The following is a 16,869-nucleotide window of genomic DNA, read 5'->3' as shown; positions in this document are numbered from 1 at the left end:
AATCCAATCCTTTGATACTGGGTAAGCCTGCAAGGTAGGGAGAGATGTATTTTCTGTTTGTCCAGATTTACATAGTCTATTTATTGTGGTGTTAAACGTGTTGAAAACAAAAAACTATATTATTGAAGTGTGAGGAAAATTACATTATATAATTATCAGATTGCCCTCTAGTTGATAATTGTCTGCAGCTGGCTCGTAGTGTAATGAAATGGGCAGGGAGAGTGAACTCGTCTGTGGTGGTCGGCGAACCCTCAACCTTCTGGCCAGTAGCCCTGCGTGGCATCGACTGTGCCACAAAAGCATACTGAAGTGACAAAGTCGATATCCACATTTATAAATACAGGGTCGCTACAGTTATTATCGGTCGTAAACATTATTTTGAGTTAATTATATGATGGGGAGGGTGTTCAATTTATTTTACGGTACAACGGGAGGGTCAAGTGAAAATATTTTGAACTTTGGGGAGGGAGCCAGGAGAAGGCCTAGAGAGTCAGAAACAGAGAGGGAAGGAGATCAGTGAATGGCTTTGAACATTCCCTCCTGAAAGGCATTCCTGAAGACGGCCCACTAGGGAGATCTCACACACAAGGAGTCTGCTCTTGAGCGGTGAACCAAGGCGCTCTCCGGTGGCCAGCTCAGGTATTGCAGCAAAAGGAGAAGACACATCGGCAGGCTGAAAGTGAAACAGCTCTACACACAGACACAGACACTCTAAACGGTCGAGAGTGTGAAGGATTTACTCTCAGCGATGAGGTGTGTACGTGTGTGTGTTTGTGTGTACTGGGGCTTTTTAGACAGTGTGTTTCACCCCGGGAAAGAAAAGGACCTGTCAGGACAAATCACTTCTCTGTAGGTTTTTTTCCCTGTCTCCCTGTTTCAGCCCAAATGAAAATATGCTGAACATAAATAACTAGGGTTCCTTCCCACCACCCGTTTCCTAGGCAACCCCATTCTATCTGAAGCCTCTGGTTGCCTCGTGCATGGTTTATCGTGAGTGTGTGTTTGCTTCGTCGCAGTGTTTCGGGATGCCCTGTCTCTGAAGTGTGTGTATGTGTGTTGTTGCATACAAGTGTATGTGTGTGTGTTCATGTGCGTGTGTGTGTTTGTGTTGTTGCGTACTGGTATACAGTATGTGTGTAGCAGTCGTAGGGGACGTGTTTTCCACAGCAGTGTGTGTAGATTAATGCACAGCTGACTTCTCACGGTTTTACCAATTTGCCTTCAGATTCTGACGTTTATCTACGTTTCTCCAAACGTCAAATTCTGAAGTTCCTCTAAACTTATCATTTCGAAGTTAACAATTTGAATAAACATTAAGTTTAGGTATTCATTCTGAATGGATAGGTTAAGGGTTAGGATAGGGTAATAAAACATTGTGAATGGTTAGGTTAAGGGTTAGGATAGGGTAATAAAACATTGTGAATGGCTGGGTTAAGAGTTAGGATAGGGTAATAAAACATTGTGAATGGATAGGTTAAGGTTTAGGATAGGATAATAAAACATTGTGAATGGTTAGGTTAAGGTTTAGGATAATAAAACATTGTGAATGGTTAGGTTAAGGGTTAGGATAGGGTAATAAAACATTATAATACTGTGTCTACCACTGGGATTGAACTCGCCACCCTCGGAGTCATGGGAAACGTTGCTCTTAATGTCAAATTTCAAAGATAAGTTTTGGTTTTGGATAGAGTTAAAATAAAGTTTAGCCATTCATTGCAAATGGTTAATGATTAGGATAAAAAAATATTAAAAGGAGAGAGCGAATAGGAGAAGAATCTGCCAGAGAGAGGCATAGAGACAGAATGATATGAACAAGAGAGAGTCATAGAGACAGAATGATATGAATGAGATAGAGAGGCATAAAGACAGAATGATATGAACAAGAGAGAGTCATAGAGACAGAATGATATGAACGAGACAAAGAACGGGAGAAAGAACGACAGAACGAGAGAGAGCGGGAGAAAGAACGACAGAACGAGAGAGAGCGGGAGAAACAATGACAGAACGAGAGAGAGCGGGAGAAAGAACGAGGAGAGAGCGGGAGAAAGAATGACAGAACGAGAGAGAGCGGGAGAAAGAACGACAGAACGAGAGAGAGCGGGAGAAAGAATGACAGAACGAGAGAGAGCGGGAGAAAGAACGACAGAATGAGAGAGAGCGGGAGAAAGAATGACAGAACGAGAGAGAGCGGGAGAAAGAACGACAGAACGAGAGAGAGCGGGAGAAAGAACGACAGAACGAGAGAGAGCGGGAGAGACAATGACAGAACGAGAGAGAGCGGGAGAAAGAACGACAGAACGAGAGAGAGCGGGAGAAAGAATGACAAAACGAGAGAGAGCGGGAGAAACAATGACAGAACGAGAGAGAGCGGGAGAAAGAACGACAGAGAAAGAACGACAGAACGAGAGAGAACGGGAGAAAGAATGACAGAACGAGAGAGAACGGGAGAAAGAACGACAGAACGAGAGAGAGCGGGAGAAAGAACGACAGAACGAGAGAGAGCGGGAGAAAGAACGACAGAACGAGAGAGAACGGGAGAAAGAACGACAGAACGAGAGAGAGCGGGAGAAAGAACGACAGAACGAGAGAGAGCGGGAGAAAGAACGACAGAACGAGAGAGAGCGGGAGAAACAATGACAGAACAAGAGAGAGCGGGAGAAAGAACGACAGAAGAGAGAAAGAGCAAGACATAGGCCTAGATGATGTCCTGTAGGTACCTAGATGATGTCCTGTATGCACCAATATGCAGAAACAGTTTGTGATATATTGAAAACCTAAACATAAAATGTGCTATATACACACAAACATCTAGATGATGGACAGTAGGAACCTAGATGATGGACAGTAGGTACCTAGATGATGGACTGTAGGTACCTAGATGATGTCCTGTAGGTACCTAGATGATGGACTGTAAAGTCGTGGCCAAAAGGTTTGAGAATGACACAAATATTCATTTTCACAAAGTCTGCTGCCTCAGTTTGTATGATGGCAATTTGCATATTCTCAAGAATGTTATGAAGAGTGATCAGATGAATTGCAATTAATTGCAAAGTCCCTATTTGCCATGCAAATGAACTGAATCCCCCAGAAACATTTCCACTGCATTTCAGCCCTGCCACAAAAGGACCAGCTGACATAATGTCAGTGATTCTCTCGTTAACACAGGTGTGAGTTAGGCTGGAGGACAAGGCTGGAGATCACTCTGTCATGCTGATTGAGTTCCAATAACAGACTGGAAGCTTCAAAAGGAAGGTGGTGCTTGGAATCATTCTGCTTCCTCTGTCAATCATGGTTACCTGCAAGGAAACACGTGCCGTCATCATTGCTTTGCACAAAAAGGGCTTCACAGGCAAGGATATTGCTGCCAGTAAGATTGCACCTAAATCCACCATTTATCGGATCATCAAGAACTTCAAGGAGAGCGGTTCAAATGTTGTGAAGCAGGCTTCAGGGCACCCAAGAAAGTCCAGCAAGCACCAGGACCGCCTCCTAAAGTTGATTCAGCTGTGGGATCGGGGCACCATCAGTACAGAGCTTGCTCAGGAATGGCAGCAGGCAGGTGTGAGTGCATCTGCACGCACTGTGAGGCAAAGACTTTTGGAGGATGGCCTGGTGTCAAGAAGGGCAACAAAGAAGCCACTTCTCTCCAGAAAAAACATCAGGGACAGACTGATATTCTGCAAAAGGTACAGGGATTGGACTGCTGAGGACTGGGGTAAAGTCATTTTCTCTGATGAATCCCCTTTCCGATTGTTTGGGGCATCCGGAAAAAAGCTTGTCCGGAGAAGACAAGGTGAGCGCTACCATCAGTCCTGTGTCATGCCAACAGTAAAGCATCCTGAGACCATTCATGTGTGGGGTTGCTTCTCAGCCAAGGGAGTGGGCTCACTCACAATTTTGCCTAAGAACACAGCCATGAATAAAGAATGGTACCAACACATCCTCCGAGAGCAACTTCTCCCAACCATCCAGGAACAGTTTGGTGATGAACAATGCCTTTTCCAGCATGATGGAGCACCTTGCCATAAGGCAAAAGTGATAACTAAGTGGCTCGGGGAACAAAACATCGATATTTTGGTTCCATCGCCAGGAAACTGCCCAGACCTTAATGCCATTGAGAACTTGTGGTCAATCCTCAAGAGGCGGGTAGACAAACAAAAACCCACAAATTCGGACAAACTCCAAGCATTGATTATGCAAGAATGGGCTGCCATCAGTCAGGATGTGGCCCAGAAGTTAATTGACAGCATGCCAGGGCGGATTGCAGAGGTCTTGAAAAAGAAGGGTCAACACTGCAAGTATTGACTCTTTGCATCAACTTCATGTAATTGTCAATAAAAGCCTTTGACACTTATGAAATGCTTGTAATTATACTTCAGTATTCCATAGTAACATCTGACAAAAATATCTAAAGACACTGAAGCAGCAAACTTTGTGGAAATTAATATTTGTGTCATTCTCAAAACTTTTGGCCACGACTGTAGGTACCTAGATGATGGACTGTAGGTACCTAGATGATGGACTGTAGGTACCTAGATGATGGACTGTAGGTACCTAGATGATGGACTGTAGGTACCTAGATGATGGACTGTAGGTACCTAGATGATGGACTGTAGGTACCTATATGATGGACTGTAGGTACCTATATGATGGACTGTAGGTACCTAGATGATGGACTGTAGGTACCTAGATGATGGACTGCAGGTACCTAGATGATGGACTGCAGGTACCTGAGATCCAGAAAACAGATAAAGACACAACCCCCCAACCAATACCCCTTACCCCTGCCCACAGACACACACACATCTGCGACACAGATGTTCAGGTCTGTAAAGTTGTGGGCCTGCTCTATGATGAGGCCCATCTTCTGTATTGGTGTCGTTGTGGGCCTGCTCTATGATGAGGCCCATCTTCTGTATTGGTGTCGTTGTGGGCCTGCTCTATGATGAGGCTCTATGTGGAGGCCCATCTGCTGTAGTGGTGTCATTGTGGGCCTGCTCTATGATGAGGCCCATCTGCTGTAGTGGTGTCATTAATAATGCATGGCCTTTGTACAGGGCTCTCCATCACACACACACACACACACACGCACGCACGCGCACGCACACACACGCACACAACTACAGAACAGTAGAGCCTGACAGTGATAGTAGTGACGTAGGGAAGCACTCAAGGGTCAGGAATTCCTTTCAACATGTCCTAAGTGAGAGGGGGTATGTTTGAGGCGACTCTCCTCGCTTTGCAAACACACAATCCCCACCACCAGCCAGTGTTGAGTGCTCTGAGTGCTCTATAAGGGGCTACACTCACTGTAACACTCACACATTGAACACTTGCTAAAATACACACACTCCCCCACCACACAGACCTAGACTAACACATACAGAGATAGACTAAAGAACAATCCAACCATATTTAGGACACATAGGGGAGAGGGGGTTAAGTTGAGCCATTTTTGACATTCAGCATCACTCCGTCAAGGGAAATATAGTATTCTTTCTAACAAAGATATCTACGTATATTTCAGGATGTTGTGTAACTCTGGAAACAATCAGAAGTCATGTAAACATAACCGTTTTGAAAAGATAACTTGTCCAAAAAAAAGTGGTCTCTTGGCACAACTTACCCAGGTATGGGGTAAATTGAGCCAAGAAACAGGGGAAGTTAAGCTGCCTATAAATGTATTTTCTTAATGAAATATCACCACTACCCTTTTAATTAAATTAAAACCATGTCTGTCTTTTTTTCCCAAACACAATTACGATCATTTGTCTTTTGATAATTTTAACACTTTTAAACACAGGTGTAACACCTAATAAAGTTATCTCCTGACTGGCCAGCGTCGTCCGGGTTTGGACGGTGTAGGCTGTCATTGTAAATAAGAATTTCTTCTCAACTGACTTGCCTAGTTAAATAAAGGTTAAATTAAACAAACAGCTTACATTACCCATCGGAAGAAAACATGTAGCTGTGTGGGCTAATATAGTCAAAATGTTTGCCTTGCAGTAAGTTGAGCCAATGGCCATGGGGTAAGGTGAGCCAATGTACAAGGATGCACTTTCATGCTAGGTTTAGGACCTCATATTGAAGCTTATAGAGACCCCAACTGATGTATACAACAATCTTTAAATGATCTACTTTGGTTTAGATACAAGCATCAAAAAACCAACACAATTCATTAATTTGACTTTGTGAAAATCCTTTTTTTTGTGGACTACTTTTTCTATGTGGTTTCTTCCTTCTCAGACTTCTCAGACCTCTTCCTAAACATTTGGTCAAATTCTAAGTTTTATGTACGGTTTCCTAGAAACAAGGGTGGCTCAATTTACCCCACTCTCCCCTTTTCTATATACCCCATACTGCAGACATAATCTGTACTGTGCTGGCTGGGATTTGTCTTTCACGTTGTCGTTTCCAGCACGGCTCTAGCAACAATGGTAGATGCGTAACCAGGCCAGCTCAATGCGGCTCACCTTGGCTCAGAAGTATAAATAAGGGTCAGATGATATCTCTTTCTCTCTGAACTATCTAACCCCCCTCCAACACATTATTTGCCTCAACCTGGGATACCATCACCTGACAAGTCCATGCACAGTAGATAATTTCCACTATAACACATGTATGGCATGACAAGCAGCGGCTAATTAATTAAGGCTTGCACAGGCCAATGAATGCTAACACTGGCTAAAACAGAAACTCTCACAGTCTAGCATTAGCTAGCTTAGCCTAGTGTGCTAATTTAGAGCACAACCAGCGGTCCTGTCTCTGTCTCCTTCCAGTGATGGCTATTCTGTGGGTGGAATTAGCGCATTGTCACCTATCTGATTCGTACAACCCCTACTTTTAGCCGTGACAATTTGTCAAATTGACAAAAGGATGTTACAACAAGTCACTCGAGGGCGGCGAGCGACACTGTTGGCTGGAGCCCCCAGGAGGATATTCAGACAACCTTCAACACACACACACACGTGCCAGAACATCCATACACACACCGGCGTGCACACACACACACACGCAGGAGATAATACACACACACGAGAATATACACACGTGCCAGAATGTCCATACACACACCGGCGTGCATGTTGGCTGGAGTCCCCAGGAGGATATTCAGACAACCTTCAACACACACACACACACACACACACACACACACACACACACACAAACACACACGTGCCAGAACGTCCATACACACACCGGCGTGCACACACACACACACGCAGGAGATTACACACACACGCACGCGCGAGAACAAGCAGGAGGAGAGAACTGTACACATCGAGCACATACTCCAGTGTGTGTGTCTATGTGTCCCAGACAAGGTGTGTTGTGGCACATTGTGACCCATGTGTGTGTGTCTATGTGTCCCAGACACGGTGTGTTGTGGCACATGTTTGTGTGTCTAGCTGGTCATCCTGATGGATGAAGTGACATGTAACAAAGCCTGGCACAGCTCAGCACGGCTCAGCACGGCTCAGCACGGCTCAGAGAGGGGAGGGGAGGAGAGGGTCACACACAGTCTACATCAGTTACCAGGACCATCATACACCAGACATGGACACACTCTGGCTAACCAGCATGGTCCTCAACACTGACACACGCGCACACACACACAAACACAGGCAATTATGCATCCAGGCATACACACACGCTCACACAGCACCCCACCCCCTCAACACAAACAGCCCCCCCCCCAAATCTGTACACACTAATGAGTGTGTGACAGCCTGGTTCACAGTCTAGTTAGCTAGTGGTGTCAGCTCTAGCTCCATCACTGTGTCCCAATACAGCGTAACGTATAAAACATGCCACAGGATTCCAAATAACACACTACAGGACATTACAGGCAGACTGGGCTGTGGATGGGCTCTATGACACATCTACACTGATACACCCTGACACATCTATACTGATACACCCTGACACATCTATACTGATACACCCTGACACATCTATACTGATACACATTGACACATCTATATTGATACACCGTGACACATCTACACTGATACACCCTGACACATCTACACTGATACACCCTGACACATCTACACTGATACACCCTGACACATCTACACTGACACACCCTGACACATCTACACTGACAAACCCTGACACATCTACACTGATACACCCTGACACATCTACACTGATACACCCTGACACATATACACTGATACACCCTGACACATCTACACTGATACACCCTGACACATCTACACTGATACACCCTGACACATCTATACTGATACACCCTGACACATCTACACTGATACACCCTGACACATCTATACTGATACACCCTGACACATCTACACTGATACACCCTGACACATCTACACTGATACACCCTGACACATCTACACTGACACACCCTAACACATCTACACTGACACACCCTGACACATCTACACTGATACACCCTGACACATCTACACTGACACACCCTGACACATCTACACTGATACACCCTGACACATCTACACTGATACACCCTGACACATCTACACTGATACACCCTGACACATCTACACTGACACACCCTGACACATCTACACTGATACACCCTGACACATACACCCTGACACATCTACACTGATACACCCTGACACATCTACACTGATACACCCTGACACATCTATACTGATACACCCTGACACATCTACACTGAGACACCCTGACACATCTACACTGATACACCCTGACACATCTACACTGATACACCCTGACACATCTACACTGACACACCCTGACACATCTACACTGATACACCCTGACACATACACCCTGACACATCTACACTGATACACCCTGACACATCTACACTGACACACCTTGACACATCTACACTGATACACCCTGACACATCTACACCCTGATACATTTACACATCTACACCCTGACACATCTACACTGATACACCCTGACACATCTACACTGATACACCCTGACACATCTACACTGATACACCCTGACACATCTACACCCTGACACATTTACACATCTACACCCTGACACATCTACACTGATACACCCTGACACATCTACACTGATACACCCTGACACATTTACACATCTACACCCTGACACACCCTGACACATTTAAACATCTACACCCTGACACATCTACACTGATACACCCTGACACATCTACACTGATACACCCTGACACATCTACACTAACACACCCTAACACATCTATACTGATACACCTTGACACATCTACACTGATACACCCTGACACATCTAAACCCTGCCACATCTACACCCTGCCACATTTACACATCTACACCCTGAGACATCTACACATCTACACCCTGACACATCTACACATCTACACCCTGACACATCTACACTGATACACCCTGACACATCTACACTGATACACCCTGACACATCTACACTGATACACCCTGACACATCTTCACTGACACACCCTGACACATCTTCACTGATACACCCTGACACATCTACACTAACACACCCTGACACATCTACACTAACACACCCTGATACATCTACACTGATACACCCTGACACATCTACACTCTGACACATTTACACATCTACACCCTGACACATCTACACTGATACACCCTGACACATCTACACTGATACACCCTGACACATTTACACATCTACACCCTGACACATCTACACTGATACACCCTGACACATCTACACCCTGACACATTTACACATCTACACCCTGACACATCTACACTGATACACCCTAACACATCTACACTGATACACCCTGACACATCTACACTAACACACCCTAACACATCTATACTGATACACCCTGACACATCTACACTGATACACCCTGACACATCTACACTGAGACACCCTGACACATCTACACTGAGACACCCTGACACATCTACACTGATACACCCTGACACATCTATACTGATACACCCTGACACATCTACACTGATACACCCTGACACATCTATACTGAGACACCCTGACACATCTACACTGATACACCCTGACACATCTATACTGATACACCCTGACACATCTACACTAACACACCCTGACACATCTATACTGATACACCCTGACACATCTTCACATCTACACTGATACACTCTGACACATCTATACTGATACACCCTGACACATCTACACTGATACACCCTGACACATCTACACTGATACACCCTGACACATCTATACTGATACACCCTGACACATCTATACTGATACACCATGACACATCTACACTGATACACCCTGACACATCTACACCCTGCCACATTTACACATCTACACCCTGACACATCTACACTGATACACCCTGACACATCTACACTGATACACCCTGACACATTTACACATCTACACCCTGACACATCTACACCCTGACACATTTAAACATCTACACCCTGACACATCTACACTGATACACCCTGACACATCTACACTGATACACCCTGACACATCTACACTAACACACCCTAACACATCTATACTGATACACCTTGACACATCTACACTGATACACCCTGACACATCTACACCCTAACACATCTACACCCTGCCACATCTACACCCTGCCACATTTACACATCTACACCCTGCCACATTTACACATCTACACCCTGACACATCTTCACTGATACACCCTGACACATCTTCACTGATACACCCTGACACATCTTCACTGATACACCCTGACACATCTACACAACACACCCTGACACATCTACACAACACACCCTGACACATCTACACTGATACACCCTGACACATCTACACTGATACAGCCTGACACATCTACACTCTGACACATTTACACATCTACACCCTGACACATTTACACTGATACACCCTGACACATTTCCACAGATACACCCTGACACATCTACACCCTGACACATTTACACCCTGACACATTTACACATCTACACCCTGACACATTTACACATCTACACCCTGACACATCTACACTGATACACCCTGACACATCTACACTAAACACCCTAACACATCTATACTGATACACCCTGACACATCTACACTGATACACCCTGACACATCTACACTGAGACACCCTGACACATCTACACTAATACACCCTTACACATCTACACATCTACACCCTGACACATCTACACTAACACACCCTGACACATCTACACTGATACACCCTGACACATCTACACGGATACACCCTGACACATCTACACGGATACACCGTGACACATCTACACGGATACACCCTGACACATCTACACTGATACACCCTGACACATCTACACTGATACACCCTGACACATCTACACTGACACACCCTGACACATCTATACTGATACACCCTGACACATCTACACTGATACACCCTGACACATCTATACAGATACACCCTGACACATCTACACTGATACACCCTGACACATCTACACTGACACACCATGACACATCTATACTGATACACCCTGACACATCTATACTGATACACCCTGACACATCTATACTGATACACCCTGACACATCTACACTAACACACCCTAACACATCTATACTGATACACCCTGACACATCTACACTGATACACCCTGACACATTTACCCATCTACACCCTGACACATCTACACTGATACACCCTGACACATCTATACTGATACACCCTGACACATCTACACTGATACACCCTGACACATCTACATTGATACACCCTGACACATCTTCACTGATACACCCTGACACATCTTCACTGATACACCCTGACACATCTACACATCTACACCCTGACACATCTACACTGATACACCCTGACACAGCTACACTAACACACCCTGACACATCTACACTGATACACCCTGATACATCTTCACATCTACACTGATACACCCTGAAACATCTACACTAACACACCATGACACATCTACACTGATACACCCTGACCCATCTACACTGATACACCCTGACACATCTACACCCTGACACATTTACACATCTACACCCTGACACATCTACACTGATACACCCTGACACATCTACACTGATACACCCTGACACATCTACACATCTACACCCTGACACATCTACACTGATACACCCTGACACAGCTACACTAACACACCCTGACACATCTACACTGATACACCCTGATAACATCTTCACATCTACACTGATACACCCTGAAACATCTACACTAACACACCCTGACACATCTACACTGATACACCCTGACACATCTACACTGATACACCCTGACACATTTACTCTGATACACCCTGACACATCTACACTGATACACCCTGACACATCTACACTGATACACCCTGACACATCTACACCCTGCCATATTTACACATCTACACCCTGACACATCTACACTGATACACCCTGACACATTTACACATCTACACCCTGACACATCTACACTGATACACCCTGACACATCTACGCTGACACACCCTAACACATCTACACTGATACACCCTGACACATCTACACTAACACATCTATACTGATACACCCTGACACATCTACACTGATACACCCTGACACATCTACACCCTGACACATCTACACCCTGACACATATACACATCTACACCCTGACACATCTACACATCTACACCCTGACACATCTACACTAACACACCCTAACACATCTATACTGATACACCCTGACACATCTACACTGATACACCCTGACACATCTACACTGAGACACCCTGACACATCTACATTGAGACACCCTGACACATCTACACTGATACACCCTGACACATCTACACTAACACATCTATACTGATACACCCTGACACATCTACACTGATACACCCTGACACATCTACACCCTGACACATCTACACCCTGCCACATTTACACATCTACACCCTGACACATCTACACATCTACACCCTGACACATCTACACTGATACACCCTGACACATTTACACATCTACACCCTGACACATCTACACTGATACACCCTGACACATCTACGCTGACACACCCTAACACATCTACACTGATACACCCTGACACATCTACACTAACACATCTATACTGATACACCCTGACACATCTACACTGATACACCCTGACACATCTACACCCTGACACATCTACACCCTGACACATTTACACATCTACACCCTGACACATCTACACATCTACACCCTGACACATCTACACTAACACACCCTAACACATCTATACTGATACACCCTGACACATCTACACTGATACACCCTGACACATCTACACTGAGACACCCTGACACATCTACATTGAGACACCCTGACACATCTACACTGATACACCCTGACACATCTACACTAACACATCTATACTGATACACCCTGACACATCTACACTGATACACCCTGACACATCTACACCCTGACACATCTACACCCTGCCACATTTACACATCTACACCCTGACACATCTACACATCTACACCCTGACACATCTACACTAACACACCCTAACACATCTATACTGATACACCCTGAAACATCTACACTGATACACCCTGACACATCTACACTGAGACACCCTGACACATCTACACTGATACACCCTGACACATCTACAGATCTACACCCTGACACATCTACACTGATACACCCTGACACATCTACACTGATACACCCTGACACATCTACACCCTGACACATCTACACTGATACACCCTGACACATCTACACTGATACACCCTGACACATCTACACTGATACACCCTGACACATCTACACTGATACACCCTGACACATCTACACTGATACACCCTGACACATCTACACTGATACACTCTGACACACCTACACTGATACACCCTGACACATCTACACATCTACACCCTGACACATCTACACATCTACACCCTGACACATCTACACTGATACACCCTGACACATCTACACTGATACACCCTGACACATCTACACTGATACACCCTGACATATTTTCACTGATACACCCTGACACATTTTCACTGATACACCCTGACACATCTTCACTGATACACCCTGACACATCTACACTAACACACCCTGACTCATCTACACATCTACACCCTGACACATTTATACATCTACACCCTGACACATCTACACTGATACACCCTGACACATCTACACTGATACACCCTGACACATCTATACTGATACACCCTGACACATCTACACTGATACACCCTGACACATCTACACTGATACACCCTGACACACCTACACTGATACACCCTGACACACCTACACTGATACACCCTGACACATCTACACCCTGCCACATTTACACATCTACACCCTGACACATCTACACTGATACACCCTGACACATCTACACATCTACACCCTGACACATTTACACATCTACACTGATACACCCTGACACATCTACACCCTGACACATTTACACATCTACACCCTGACACATCTACACTGATACACCCTGACACATCTACACATCTACACCCTGACACATTTACACATCTACACTGATACACCCTGACACATCTACACTGATACACCCTGACACCTCTACACTGATACACCCTGACACATCTACACTGATACACCCTGACACATCTACACTGATACACCCTGACACATCTACACTGATACACCCTGACACATCTACACTGATACACCCTGACACATCTACACTGATACACCCTGACACATCTACACTGATACACCCTGAGGCATCTATACTGATACACCCTGACACATCTACACCCTGACACATTTACACATCTACACCCTGACACATCTACACTAATACACCATGCTCCAACTGGTAATAAACAAGAGCAGACCAGGTTTCCTGGTACAACACAAGGGTGTGTGTGTGTGTCTGTTGTAGCATGGTCCCAGTGTCGGATGTAGACTTTGCTGGGGGTTTAGAGTTGGAAGACTTACAGGGAGGGGTCGTGCACCAGATCTTTGAGGTTGATTCCACTGCGGTCCTCTGCCAGGTTCCTAAAACAGCTGTCACTCACTGGATGAAGAGAACGAGAGAGAGAGCGAGAGAGAAGGAGAGAGAGAGCGAGAGAGAGAGAGAAATCATCAGTAAAGTGGGGCAATATATAGAGATTACAAAATAATCTCCCCCAGTCCACAGACAGACAGACAGACAGACAGACAGACAGACAGACAGACAGACAGACAGACAGACAGACAGACAGACAGACAGACAGACAGACAGACAGACAGACAGACACATCTGCAACCATTGTGTTCCATGACTTTTGAGCAGGTGTGAGCCACATGAGTCATCATTGTGCTCAGAGATAGAATAACACAGAGAGAGGGAGAGAGAGAGAGAGAGAGAGAGAGAGAAAGTGAGAGACTTCCTAAGAAAGAGACAAGGTGTTTCATGGTATAAGTGATTACTGTGGCGCTTACAGTATATAAGATATACAAATACATCTTTATAAATAGACTGACTTAGAAAGTGACGAAGAGTAGCGCTACCATCGCTGCACTCAACCAACTCCAAGACACTACAAGTAAGGACACTTGGACACCAGGAAAATTGTTACATTTTTAACCACTGATGGAGAGCAGGAGGGGGTAAGAGAGAGAGAGAGATGGTGGGGAAATAAAACAAGAGAAAGGGATGACAGAGAGGAGGTGGAGAGTAGAATGAGAGAAAAATGGCTGAGGGGATATGAGGAGAATGAGAGAGAGAGGGTTGAGAGAGAGGGAGGAGAGAGAGGGAGGAGAGAGGGGGGGTGAGAGAGAGGGAGGATGGTAAGGAAAATGAGAGAGGGGGATGAGAGGAGGTAAAAGGGATTGCTGTAGGGACAGAGGTAAACAGAGAGTGTAGACCAGTGCTCTGGGCTCTGGCAAATACATGTGAGAGTGCTGACATTTGCAGAGAGAGAGAGAGAGAGAGAAGAAAGAAAGAGGGAGAGGGAACAGGGAGCACACACTACCCTGAATTACAAGGGCAATGCTGTGTGTGTGTGTGTGTGTGTGTGTGTGTGTGTGTGTGTGTGTGTGTGTGTGTGTGTGTGTGTGTGTGTGTGTGTGTGTGTGTGTGTGTGTGCGGGGGGGGGTTCTTCCTTTCAGACTGCAGTATTCCTTACAATCACAACCACCCCTCCTCAGTCTTTCTCACCCAGATACCCCTCCTCAGTCTCTCTCACCCAGATACCCCTCCTCAGTCTCTCTCACCCAGATACCCCTCCTCAGTCTCTCTCACCCAGATACCCCTCCTCAGTCTCTCTCACCCAGCTACCCCTCCTTAGTCTCTCTCACCCAGATACCCCTCCTCAGTCTCTCTCACCCAGCTACCCCTCCTCAATCTCTCTCACCCAGATACCCCTCCTCAGTCTCTCTCACCCAGCTACCCCTCCTTAGTCTCTCTCACCCAGATACCCCTCCTCAGTCTCTCTCACCCAGCTACCCCTCCTCAATCTCTCTCACCCAGATACCCCTCCTCAGTCTCTCTCACCTGCCCATAAGAAGATAAACAGCTTGGAAAATCCCAGAAAATGGCATGGCTTTAGAAGCTTCTGATAGGCTAATTGACATCATTTGAGTCAATTGGTTGTGTACCTGTGGATGTATTTCAAGGCCTACCTTCAAACTCAGTGCCTCTTTGCTTGACATCATGGGAAAATCAAAAGAAATCAGCCAAGAACTCAGAAAATAAATTGTAGACTTCCATCAGTCTGGTTCATCCTTGGAGCAATTTCCAAATGCCTGAAGGTACCACGTTCATCTGTACAAACAATAGTACGCAAGTATAAACACCACGGGACCACGCAGCCGTCATACTACTCAGGAAGGAGATGCGTTCTATCTCCTTGAGATTAACATAGTTTGGTGCAAAAGGTGGAAATCAATCCCAGAACAAAAGCAAAGGACCTTGTGAAGATGC

The 16,869-nt window shown here is 45.3% G+C and overlaps 1 protein-coding gene across 7 annotated transcripts in view; it reads right to left on the bottom strand.

Moving 5' to 3' along the window:
* LOC106608213 (gephyrin) overlaps positions 1–16,869 on the bottom strand; it is a 187,630-nt gene that overhangs the window by 111,646 nt on the left and 59,115 nt on the right. For all 7 annotated transcript variants that reach the window (XM_045721083.2, XM_082977042.1, XM_082977043.1 and 4 more), the window contains exon 2: positions 14,901–14,979. In XM_045721083.2, coding sequence (XP_045577039.1) covers positions 14,901–14,979 — 79 coding nt within the window. The remainder of the gene's footprint in view (positions 1–14,900; positions 14,980–16,869) is intronic.

The sequence above is a fragment of the Salmo salar genome, chromosome 06 (genome assembly GCF_965601325.2).
Source record: "Salmo salar chromosome 06, fSalSal1, whole genome shotgun sequence".
Classification (NCBI taxonomy): domain Eukaryota; kingdom Metazoa; phylum Chordata; class Actinopteri; order Salmoniformes; family Salmonidae; genus Salmo; species Salmo salar.
This window is presented reverse-complemented; position numbering and strand designations above follow the sequence as displayed.